This window comes from Sceloporus undulatus, chromosome 2 (assembly GCF_019175285.1).
Source record: "Sceloporus undulatus isolate JIND9_A2432 ecotype Alabama chromosome 2, SceUnd_v1.1, whole genome shotgun sequence".
NCBI lineage: Eukaryota > Metazoa > Chordata > Lepidosauria > Squamata > Phrynosomatidae > Sceloporus > Sceloporus undulatus.
Genome location: NC_056523.1, coordinates 166,357,209 through 166,369,576, shown reverse-complemented (window position 1 = coordinate 166,369,576; position 12,368 = coordinate 166,357,209). Strand labels below are relative to the sequence as shown.

Genomic DNA, 12,368 nt, shown 5'->3' with positions numbered 1-12,368 from the left:
CACCATGGGAGAGGTGCAGAGTTGGAGTTGAAGCTGAGAGCAAGTGAAATAATAATAATAATTTATGCCCAGCTCTTCAGCCAAAAGGCTATCAGAGCAGCTTACAAGACCTTTCCTGGCCTGGTAAGTTTTGAGACTTGAATTTCTTGTCTTCTGTAAGAATTTGAATGTCAGAGCATGTCATAAAGGGTAGAAGGCCTCACCTTTTGTTCTCTTTTGTTTTTCAAACCAAAGCTGTGAATGAGCAAAGTTGGAGTGAGAATCACCCTAACAAAAGAAATAGCCTCCAGGATGAATGGTAGCTTTTCTTACACAAAATATGCAAATGCTGGCCATCCGAGAGTCAGCTGAAAGTTTTGTCTCTCCCTTTCATTTTGAAATGACTAACAATCAAAATTCTTACTCATTGATAGAGAACTGCTCAGAATTTATTCTCTCTAAAATGTTATCGAAATTGTCGAATTAGGCATATTTCTCCTAATTTTCGAATTTTGGAGAATATTCTTTACATCCCTAGTTCAGACTGCAAAACTCATAGCTTCTTAATATGGATTAAGGGAGATCGGACCACATCTATCTATCTGCCAAAGGAGCTGCTGTAACTAAACCCACTAGCCAACACAGTTCCATTCTGACAGATGCTCTGTGAGCAACAAATTAGAGAGAGAGAGGTAAGCACACTGGTACTCGGTTAGGGAACATCGTGAGGAAGGCTAGACTTCATTTACTGTTGTTGTTTTTGGTAGTGAGTGGGGGGCAACCTTCCCCAGACAGAATGAACTGAACAACAGCCATCCCTAGTCTGGAGCAGGCAGGAGTCATAGAACAAAACATCCAGAGGGGACCAGGTTGGAAAGGCTTTGTGTGGCATGGAGAAAATAACATTCTTCCTTGTCCTTGTCTTGTGTAATTAAGGTCCAAAACAGACTGCAGAAATAATCCAGTTTGAGACTGCTTTAACTGCCCTGGTTCAGTATTAGGGAATCCTGAGAATCATAGGCCCGGTACAGATGGGCATTTTGCAGCGTCCTCCCAGCGAACTAGGGCTACATGAGGCTGGGCATTTACATGCCCAGTACCCCTAGTTTGCGAGGATGTCGCCATCATGGTTTACTGCCGTCAGTACAGGCAGTGCCATGATGGTGTGTCATGCAGTGCCCAAACAGCGCTGGCAGGAAGTGGCATCATGACGGTGCCATTTGACACTTATGGCACCACAAAAAAGAACAGCTTCTGGTAGCGCACTGTTGTCGTGCCTTTTGGTGGCTACGGCAACGATGTGGGGCAAAGACGGGTGGCACGCAGCTGCCTGTCTGTCAAGCCCCAAGGTTTATTGTGGCACTAGAGCTCTCTGACAAAGAAGGCTGAACATCTCACAAGTGCACAGTTCCCAAGTTCCCTAGCATTGAGCCAGGGCACTTAAAGCGGTCTCAAACTAGATTATTTCTAGAGTGTGTTTTGGTTCTGCAAGGGAAAACCTAAAGAGATGTGGCAATGCTTTAAGATTTACAGGGAAAAAGAGATGGCATAGAGGTGTGCAACAGTTGGAGGAAAACCTAAGATTGCGCTGATACTTTGTTTTGTATAAGGCCTTGTTAAGCATCCTTGACCCACAACTATCTCTGCCAGAATACCCATAGCTCAGGAAGAACCTGGGCGGCGTGCCTTGTAGACAGTAATACATGGTGGAAATCCCCAGTTCCTTATTGGCGACTATGACCTGGGGTCACCCTGTGTGAAAGTGCAGTTGTTTTGAAGGAAGAGGAATCCTGGTGCTCCTAAAGGTCTTGGTGAAACGGCTTTGGAATGGTAACACAAGGGCCGGTGGTGAAGGAGGGTGGAAGGCCAGAGTTCTCAAGGGCCAGCCTGGTGCCATGGGTTGAGCATTGGATTATGAATGTGGAGACCAGGATTTGAATCCCAGCTCCTAAGCTACGTAAGCCCACTGGGCGACCTCAGGCAGTCACACTCTCTCAGCCTCAGAGGAGCAAGGGGAGGGAACTTGCCAAGAAGACTATGCCTTTGTGCAGAAGCAATCCAGTTTGAGACCGCTGGCTCAGTGCTAGGGAATCCTAGGAGCTGTGGCTTATTGTGGCATCAGAGCTCTCTCTGGCAGAAAAAGGCTCAATGCCTCACAAGACTACAGTTCCCAGGATTCCCTCGCATTGAGCCGGGGACTATCCCATTCCCTGCAGTGTGTTTTGGGTCTCCCCCCTTTTGCCGGTGAGCGACGCCGCAGCGCCATGATCATCATCATCCCCATTTGCTAATCCCCACAGAAAGCGCCGTCCCCCGGGGAAGAGAATGGGCGGATCGGCGAAGGGAGCCTCATTTCCTCCTCCCCCCGAGCGTTGGGCGAATGGTACGCTCCTGCAACGGCCGCTGCGCGCGCCGCTCAACTTGCTAGAACACGCCATGATTTGCCGGCCGGTCACTTTTTAACTTTTACGACTCGTGACCCGGAAGTGCTTCCAGGAGCTGCCCCGGAAGGGGAGGCGGCAGGGGCGAGGAGAGTAGGGCTGCGTGGTGTCAGCCAAGGGGCCCGGCCCTGGTGGCGGAGGGAGCGGTAGCTAGCGGCAGTTGGAGAAGGGGCGGGGCAGGAGGAGGAGGAGGAGGAGGAAGAGGGGGCGGAGCCTTGGCCTTCGTCGGCGGCGGTGGGAGGGGAGCAGGAGGCCGCCAGGAGGAGGACCGTCCGCGAGGGCGCCTGGGGGCCGGGAGGAGAGTCAGGGGCCGGCTGTGGGGAGGGGAGGGGAGGGGGCGAGAGGAAGCTGGAGGAGGAAGATGCTGCTCTTCGTGGAGGTGAGTCTGAATGAAGAGGAGGGAAAGCGAGGAGGAGAGGGTGAGGGGAAAGCGCCAGCATGGGCCACGTGACTCCGCCGGCAGCGCGAGCCTCAGGACGGCAGCCCCGCTCGCGCACAAGGGAACCGGCCGTCCTTTCCGGAGGGGGAGGGGGGGCTACGAGGCCGTCGCGCGCGAAGGTCCTTTCGGAAGGTGACGGATAGGGAAACGTGTGTGTATGGAGAGAGTGGCGTTCCCTGGCTGGGTCCAGGGGAGGGAGGGAGGGAGGGTGTGCCAAGGAGGAAGGAAGGACTAGGAGGCCCCTCGCAATGGCCGGGAGTGGCGCGTGCGTGCCTGAGGGAGGGAGGGAGTGCGCGCGCGCAGGAACCAGAGAGAGAGAGAGAGAGAGCGAGTCGGAAGGAGGAGGCGGCAGGAGCGCGTGGCCCCAGCGCAGCAGCAGCAGCAGCAGCATGACTGAGCGGGATGGCTCCGGGAAAGGTCTCTCCGCCTCTCAAAGGAAAAGGAGGACCGAAAAAGAGGGGGGGAGGGGAGGGAGAGGAACCGTGTGTGTGTGCGTGTGTGTATATATATATGTGTGTGTAGTTTGTGTGTATATAGCGTGTGTGTGTGCCAGTTTGCTCTGGTGGAGGAGGAGGAGGAGGCAAGGCCTTGAAAGACACCGCAGTGACCTTTTGTCGAAGTTGCTCTACTCGTAGTGCCTGGGACACGACCGAGGGGCACGTGTGAAGGTTACGCGCCGTCACAGGGAGGGCCTTCCCGCCCCTCCCCTCCCCCCGTGAACAAGGCCAATAAAAGCCTGAGGGCCCTCCCTCCCCTCTTCCCTTTCACCTACAGGGAAGGCACCAGGCATTGGGGGCAGATGACCGCCCTTTCTTTCTTTCTTTCTTAGGCTTTGAGTAGATCCTAGATTATATCGTGTTCTTGTTGCAGAAATGTCAGACTTAAGAAAGCCGCAGCTTAGCCACTTTGCCAAGGGCTGGAGAGTGCAGTAAACAGAGCATGCTTTGTGAACAGCCAAGGGGCCTAGTTCCTGGATCCAAAGGTGAAGTGCTGCCTTTGGGGTGGGCTGATCAAATCAGATGGTCATAACCTTTAGGGATAATGGTGGAAACGTTCCTTCTCTTCCAGGAGGAAATCTAGAGTGAAGGGTTACATTTTCTGGTATGCTGTGAAGGAGAAGTTTGGAGAGGTGAAGCTTAGAAGTAACATATGGAGCGGGTTTTTATCATTTGCTGGCTCAAAATGGGAAATGGTTACAAAATAATACTTGATTTTGTGTACTTGAAAGTACACTTTTTGTTACCTTAAGAGAAATCAATGTTTTTAGGGACTAAATTGCACTATTTACTTTGAAGTAAGTTTTCAGTGAATTTGCTGTCTTCCAGGAATGCCTACACTTTTGGGGGCAAAGGATTGCTTTGGGAAATATTGGCTTCTTGACAAAAGTGTGTAGTTAGAACTTAGTCACTTAAATGTTACATATGCTAACAGAGTTCTTACAATACGACTCCTTTTGCTTTCAATATATTTGATATATTAATGCATTTGTCTAGTTATTTGTGCCTTACACAGCTGTAGAGCACAATGTTTTAGCCAAGCTTACTATGCTCAGTTTTATGTGACATGTTGGAAAGTTTGTGAAATTCACAGTTCAAAAGTAACCCTTACTGAATTTAGTGGGGCTTACTCCTAGTTAAGTGCATACATCATTTCAGTCTTGATTTGATGACTGGCTTTTGTTAAATTTGTACCTGTAAAAGTGGATTGAGGCAGCTATGATCTAATCAAGAAAGCTATAATCTAAAGTGAATCAGCAGATGGAGTAGTAGCCATTAGCAGTATTGTTGTTGTTATCATAAAACAGGAATGGGAATGAGACTAGTAGGAGATATTTACTTCTGTTGTTTAAATTTCTCTTGTTAGAAAAAAAAATGCTGGTTTGTCATGACTCATCATCTGTTACTGCTTAAATTATTTTCCAAGTCTACAAAATGCAAGATTAGTATTAACAAAACATAACTGAAATTAAATGTACTTGAGCCACACAGAGATTAGAACAGCCAAGGCTGAGGATCATTTCTGATCTAGAGTTTGTAGCTGCTAGAAATGAGTTCCAAAAGCATATTATAGATACAGTGTATTTGTGTCAGCTGTTTTGCATCTGCATCATGCAAGATATTTGGCTTATTCCAAGAGAGTTCATAAGTCAGTAAAATAATTGTAAGAGACTGTCACTGCAATCCTGAATCAGTCTGTAAGCCTTGGTAGTGACATCCCAAATGTTATGAATGTTCCTTATATTAGCAGTAGCTTGCTTGAGTTAATTCCCTAGCAAACCAGGATTGGGAAAACAAATTCAGACTCAGGTTTGTTGGAAGAGCTGTAGATGAGGAGTACAGATTCAGGTGTAGTGGGAAATTTTGTTTCCATTAGTTTTTGGTTAGTCTAACCATTCCCACTGTAGGGAAGGGATCAAGAGGAGGAATTGTGCAGCGTGCGCAAGGTAATCATGAATAATAGGCCAGAATTATTAGCCATTCTGGTTTACTGTTTACACCTAGATGTGACCAAACTAATGTTGAATACAAACAGACAACTATCTACTTTTGTCTGGTATCCCGTACAGCAGTGATTCCCAAACTTTGGTCCTTCAGGTGTTTTAGATTTCAATTCCCATAATCCCCAGACAATTTGGCCAGCAGCCAGGAATTCGGGAAGCTGAAGTCCAAAATGTTTGGAGGACCAGGTTTGGGAACCACTTCCTTACAGGATAAAGGGAGGGGTGATTGGAAACTATGCAAATGTCTCTTAATGTTGTTTTTTAACCCAGAAGCAATGGCCAGTGCTTTCAAGGTTGCCTAGTGACTCTGTTTAGATTATCAGCGTTGCTATTCCACTTTAACTGCTCTGGCTGCCTCTGTTGCATTCTGGGATTTGCAGCTGAGGAAGGGGCCTTTAGAATGCTCAGCCAGAGAGCTCTTAGGCCTCACTGAACTACAAGCCCCAGAATGCAACAGGAGGCAGCCAGAACAGTAAAAGTGGAATAATAAGCAGCATTATAAGATGGTAGATAATCTACAATGTACAGTATATTTTCCCCCTCTACATATTGCTTGCTTGTTCAGCTAGCTTGACTTCGGCTTTGAAATATTGGCGCGTTACAGACTGCCGGAAAGTGGCAGTCTGTCAGTGCTGCTGGTTGCCGCGTCCGGGAACCGCAGCGGCCAAACCGTGCAGTTCCCCGGACGCGGCAAAAAGAAGCCCAAAAATGGCGCTTCTTTTTGTGCCCCAAAAGTGGCGCCGCGATGCACTAGTTGCGCACTCGTGGCTTCATTTCTGGGATGCGACGTGCTACGCACCTGCTACGTCAAGATGGCGGCGCCCGTGTGGAAGGGCGCCACCATTTTGTACGTACCCAATACATTCTAGGGTTAGGGCGTTACGTCCTGGGGACGTACTATAGGCACGTCTGTAACGCGCCCTTGTACCTGTTATCAATTCAAAGTGATTGCAAAGTCTGGAAAAACAGCACTATCCTGAGCAGCACCATTGGGCCAATGCAGGTCAATGAAGGAAGTGCAAAGTTTTGGATTTGGCCCATAGGTTGTCAGTTACATGTTCTTGGTTTCTTATCTAGTATAATGTATAAAATATTTGAATGTCCCGTTATATTTGTTCTTTTCATAGTTTATATGTTGTAATTGCTATCGAAAACAAGTTTTCAGTATATAACTAGTGGTGCATTTTGTGTCATGTGGTGTCCATATGCCAGTGGAACAGACATCACTAGCAGAACAGATTCTCTCTCTAGCTTCTCTCATCACAATCAGATATTATATGGAGCTTGAGGCCTCTCTGGAGCTGGGGTTGCATAGGAGGGTGCAGAGTGGACGAGGAAAAGGAGAGGCTCTGGTGTATACGCTGGAGTCTGCTGGCATGCTGTTGTATGTAGCCCATTGAACTTAAGTTTTGCACTTGATTAATAAGCCACTCAAAGTTGTGACTCATTCTGGTTAATATGAGGTTTTAGCTGAAGCTGAGTAACCTCGTCATCAAAGCACTGGGGAACAACTGTGGAAGAAAACTCATGTTCTGCTTGTGCACTTCTTGTAGTCATTTCCAATATGTGGAAAAAAAGATTGCTGGCATTACATAGGTCTTGGGCACACTCTGAAGTTTGCTGCTTCGTTGCTAATTAATAGATCTGTGCTGAACAAATGTGGAAAAATGACGTTGTTTCATACCTTAGTTGTAAAACCAAAAATATTGGAAACTTTTAAGTGTTGTTCTGAATCCTTCCTAGTAGAAACTGTAAAAGAAACATAACCAGCTGTGAAAATGATGTTATCGATGCATGAATGCTTATACCTACCAGCTAGGGGAAGAAATGTACAGCTAGGGAAAATGTACATACTTGCAAATATACCTTAGTATTGACCTTAAATGTGCCTTTATGATTATTAACTTTATAAATACTAAGTTGGTTGCAAAGTTAAAAGTCAACTATAAGTTGGCAATGATGCAACCATTTTGTTTAATGAAAATGATTGCATGAAGGTTACTGGCGGTGGTTTTATGCCAGCTGTGAATTATGGGTTATTAATTTTTAGTGGATGCTGTATTTTTAGTAAATTCTAGGAGCTTTGCTGAAAGGTAGAGATAACACCATTTTAAATAATAAACCTACATTTTCATTTTTCTAGTTCATCCCTTTTTTTCTTCAAAAGCCTCAGATCAGCTTTCAGATCGTTTCTGAGAGGATCCCCAGTCATGTAAAAGCTAGGAGCAGTTAGCAGTCCTGTTCTAGTTTAATCTGGAGTAAGTCCCATTAAAGTAACAGTAATACTGTATTTTCTGGCATATAAGACTACTTTTTAACCCAGGAAAATCTTCTCAAAAGTCAGGTGTCGTCTTATACGCCGGGTGTCATCTTATAGGGCAGGTGCTGAAACTTCCAAGCCGGACTGGAGAATCTGCAGTTGCCACATATGGTGGTGGTGGGGGGCTCAAAAACGGCCGCGGGGTATGGAAAAAAGAGCTGTGTTTGTGCTATCACTCTGATAGTCTTGGAGACAGGGAGGGCTGGGCAGGCAGGGAGAGCTGACCAATCCAAGCAGGCTTTGTATACAACAAGTTTCCCTGCTAAGTACCTGCATGTCATAATCATTTGAATTAAAATTACCATATTGAAATCAAATCTGATGTTTTTTAAAAAATTTATTTGGTGTGTGTTGGAAGAGGCGAGTATATCCCAAACTCTATATTTTAACTGGAAAAGTTGGGGGTCATCTTATACACCCAGTCGTCTTATATGCCAGAAAATACGGTAATTATGACTGTATAGATCACAAAAAGGTACAGATTGCTCTTAAAGACATGGGAATGCCAATATATCTAATAGTCCTGATGAGAAATCTGTACTTATGGCAAGAGGCTATTGTTAGAACAGAATATGGAGAAATAGAATGGTTCCCAGCTGGCAAAGGGTCAGGCAAAGCTGCATTTTATCACTCTATTTCTTCAACTTGTATGCAGAAAATATTTTAAAAGAACAGGTTTAGACTTAGAAGAAGGAAGAATGAAGATAAAAGGAAGAGACATCAAAAATCTAATATGAGATGACATGATACTAATAGCAGAAAACATCATAGTCTTGGAACAATTACTAAGGAAGGTCAAAGAAGAAAGTGCAAAGGCAGGCTTACTGCTGAACATGAAGAAAACAAAAATATGTCTGGAATATCTACATAAATTGAACCTTGACAATGTGGAAATCAAAATAGTTAAAGATTTGGACCAAACATTAATCAAAATGGAGACTGCAGTCAAGAAATAAGAAAGCTAGGAATGGGAAGGGAAGCTGTGAAAGAACTAGATGAGATTCTAAAGAGTAAAGATATACAACTGAGCACTAAAGTTAGAATCGTCCAAGCCATTGTATTCCCCATCATCATGTATGGAAGTGACAACTGGAAAGTGAAGAAAGCAGATAAGAAGAAAATCACTCATTTGAGATGTGGTGTTGAAGGAGAGTGCTGAGGATATCACGGATAGCCAAAAAGAGAAACATGGGTCTTTGAACAGATCAAGCCTGATCCTCCCCTGAAAGCCGAGTAGTAGAAAGAGAGGAAGACCACATGCCAGATGGATAGACTCAGTCAAGGAGGTCATGGGCCTGAATCTACAGGGCAGGAGCAGAGCAGTGAAGGATAGGCAGTCTTGGAGATCTCTCATCTACAGCGTTGCAATCAGTCGAGGGCAACTTGAGGGCAATTAACAACAATAATGATGAAAACAACAATAATTTTAATTGGGCATGTTGTTTTTTATTATAATAACATATCAGGTGCCTTTTCCCCTCAAAAAATATAAGATTCAGGGTAGTTGAACTGCAAATGAGGCTTGTTTCTGAGTGAACCTGAATAGGAATGCACTCTGATACTACAGTGTTTGCATGTTTGCTGTGTTGAATATGGCTTTAGTATTCCCTAGTAAATGTATCTAGGGCTTCAACCTAAATCATCTTAGTGTGGCTGAATGTGTCCTGTAGGTGATCCTGCATATGTCCAAGGCACAGCTTTCAGCAGTGGTTTTTTTGCATCAAAGGCATCTGATTCATGGATGATACTCTGTGCCTAGCATGATGTTCTAAGGCATTCTCCTGTGTGTTCCTTCTGTGAATGCTCTAGCTCTTGCTATCCAGTAAATTTTGTCTCAAGGCCGGATTTGGTCACTTCACAGAACAAGGACATTGATGTTTATCCTCTTTGTTGTAAATTCAGTATGAATATGCCTGAAGAGATGGGAAATAATTGCATTGGTAGCCACTAAAGATTTATTTTTATAACAATGAAGAGGAGGAAAATACATTTGTTAGTTAATATGTGTAAAATGAGAAGCTCCTTGGCAAAACTGTTCTTCCCAGAAATACTGAAGGACAGTCTTGTGAAACAGGTTTTGTTACTTAGTCCTAAACTGTTGGATACTACCCCATGTAAGCTTCTGCTGCTTGCTTTCACTGGTTTGTACCTCAGCCATGCTGGAGCAACAAACATAGGAGTAAGCAGCAACAGACTAGCTTTCAAATTGGGCAGTATCATTGTGAATGGAAATTTAAGCTTGCAGAAGAAGCAGGAACTTGGTGCAGAGATTCTTCATTCAAACTGTGGTGTGATTTGTTCTCTGAAGATTGTGGTGCTTTGATACTATTAAATGATTCAAGCATTTTATAGTCTTTTTATTTTCATGGGGCATGAATAGGCTGGGAGAGAGATTATCATCCAGTGTCCCTAGAAGCTTTCTACCTCTAATATCTTTATGTGTTCTTCTCCCTTTTCCAAATCTTCCAGTAATCCACACAACTTCTTACACAATATACTGGTAAAAATTGCAACAAAATGTGAAACCTTCAGAACTAAAACCTTTTCTGCTTTTTACTTTGTTGTCATCCTTTCTTCTTCAAGTATACTTGATTAGTCTGAAATGCCTTTTCTGCTGGAGCTACAAAACAGTACTGTATTGGAGAGAAAGAGAGGATGGATTAACAAAGCGGGATAAGAAAAGTGAAATCGAATAATTATCACCTGGAAAAGGGTGTGCAGTAAGAGTTTTTTTTTAATACAATCCACTCGAAAGGGCAGAATATTGTATCTTTAGAATTCTTGTCTGTATTCTGCTTTTTGTGGTAATAAACTCTTTTTAGTAATTCCTAAGGAATTCCTATTTATGGAGTGGTTTTTTGATAAATAGTAAGGGAAATGAGTGTGATGATGTTACAATAATGTGTATCTCAATCTTCATATCATTGACTGTCATGAGTATGGGTGAGGTATTCTGTCTTTTATAACCAGAATAGAAAGGTCAGTTTTTTGGGGTGAGGGAGGGAGCGCCCGTGATATTTAAGATCAGCTTTTAGGTGCATTTGAATGAATTGCTAAAAAATTATGCATTTGCTGGGGTTGCTTTGTAATATCTAATATTAAGTACAGTATATTATTGATGCCAGTCAGCTTTATAAATAGTAGAAGTAAAGGGAGTTACACAATGGAATACTTACCTGTATGTGGGACCATTAAAATGTTTATAACAGCAGTCATGTGATGTATGAAACTTTGTGCCAAAATATAGGTGCTCCTGAAGATGATCATATAGTGTGAAATCAGGGAATTGTGTTCCTCCTTTCTAAAGGGCATCTCTGTTTTACCCTTTGTATCTCCCTGTTATTGCAAGTCCAGTGCTACTGGTTCTTGAAGAGGAATTGTCTTATCTTGCCTTGAAGATAGTATTATGTTGTACAGTGCTTGATAAACTTGATTGTAAAAAACTGATTGAGACTGAATGTAAACTCAGTTTTGTGTCTCTGGTTTTAAATTATTAAAATGGAATTTGCCATTTTCTTCTGGAATAATATCCTGTAACCATTGCCCCCTTCCCCATATTCTCTGTAACTCAATTTTAAGATTTTTGAACATTAAAGATGTTGAAGTCCTTTGTATGTTATAAAAATAAATGTAGGTAGCTCTCTAGTGTATGAAGTAAACTGATGTTTTGTCATTTTAATGAGGCAAAAGTATGTGCATGGGCATCTAGACTGCTTGCTTATGTCCTTTTTCTCTCTCTATGGACAGGGCATGGTACTAAAGCCACTCCTTGATGCTAGAGAGACTCCAGAAGGCTAGACTCTGGAAATTCAACTTCCTTATTTTCTGGCTTGGGCTTCTCTGTGTCAAGATGGTCAGTGTTTGTTCAGTATCATTATACAGTACCGTCTTAAAAAAGAAGAGTATGTTCCTGTGTTTTGCTGCAGGTTATAATTCTGTTAATAGAAAAGCACTGTTTCAGAGTGCAGGATTTTGGATTCTTCCCACAATGAAGTTTAGAGCAAGTTTGTAGAAAAGTTAAATTTTATAGGATCAAGGTTTCCTTATGTCCTGCTAGCAGATCTTTAATCATACAGACAATCCGGTGCCTGGGAACACTTTGTAGGCTCCTAATCTGAATGCTCCTTGACTGTAGAACAGTTTAGAGTTTAAATTCATTGTCAAAGGAGGTGTCCAACCTGAAATCTGTAAGAGAATATTTTAACCTCCTATATAATGTTCCTCAAGCTGTATGTGGATTACATTATTGGCACATTAAATATAGGTTTTAAGTAGAACATACTGAATTGTGTTTGCTTTCTGAATTTCTTTAGGTTTCTGGCTATCGATGCTTGTGAATAAATGCTCTTAAAGCAAAAAAGCATAGTTATTCGCAACATGAAATAATTTCATTTTGATTCTAAACAATGTGTACAATCAGATTGCATTGTGGGAGCAGTTGTCTTTATGGGACACATACCTGGAGGAAGTGAGAAGCAGTTATTTAGTTGATGGTTTTTGCAGTATCCTGTGCCCTCCAAAAGCCATTTACGGGATTCACAACACCCTTCCAAGTAGCCTGTGAAGTGGTCGTGGGGACTGCATTGAAAAGGGAAATTTCCCACCCCCACCCACCCCCATCATTGAGGAGCTTCCACTATACAGTGGTACCCCGGGATACGAAAGCACCGCGTTACGAAATTTCCGGGA

The 12,368-nt window shown here is 43.4% G+C and overlaps 1 protein-coding gene across 18 annotated transcripts in view; it reads left to right on the top strand.

Annotated features, from left to right (window-relative positions):
• LARP4 (La ribonucleoprotein 4) overlaps window positions 1-12,368 on the top strand; it is a 58,124-nt gene that overhangs the window by 2,568 nt on the left and 43,188 nt on the right. For 4 of the 18 annotated variants that reach the window (XM_042448283.1, XM_042448273.1, XM_042448267.1 and 1 more), the window contains exon 2: window positions 11,427-11,532. The exons of 2 other annotated variants lie outside the window; for them this stretch is intronic. In XM_042448283.1, the coding sequence (XP_042304217.1) occupies window positions 11,452-11,532 (81 nt within the window). In that variant the 5' untranslated portion in view covers window positions 11,427-11,451. Of the gene's footprint in view, window positions 1-2,657; window positions 2,800-3,179; window positions 3,277-3,647; window positions 3,842-8,974; window positions 10,400-11,426; window positions 11,533-12,368 lie in introns of those variants that run through there. 12 more of the 18 variants (XM_042448275.1, XM_042448269.1, XM_042448276.1 and 9 more) reach the window with 7 other exon arrangements.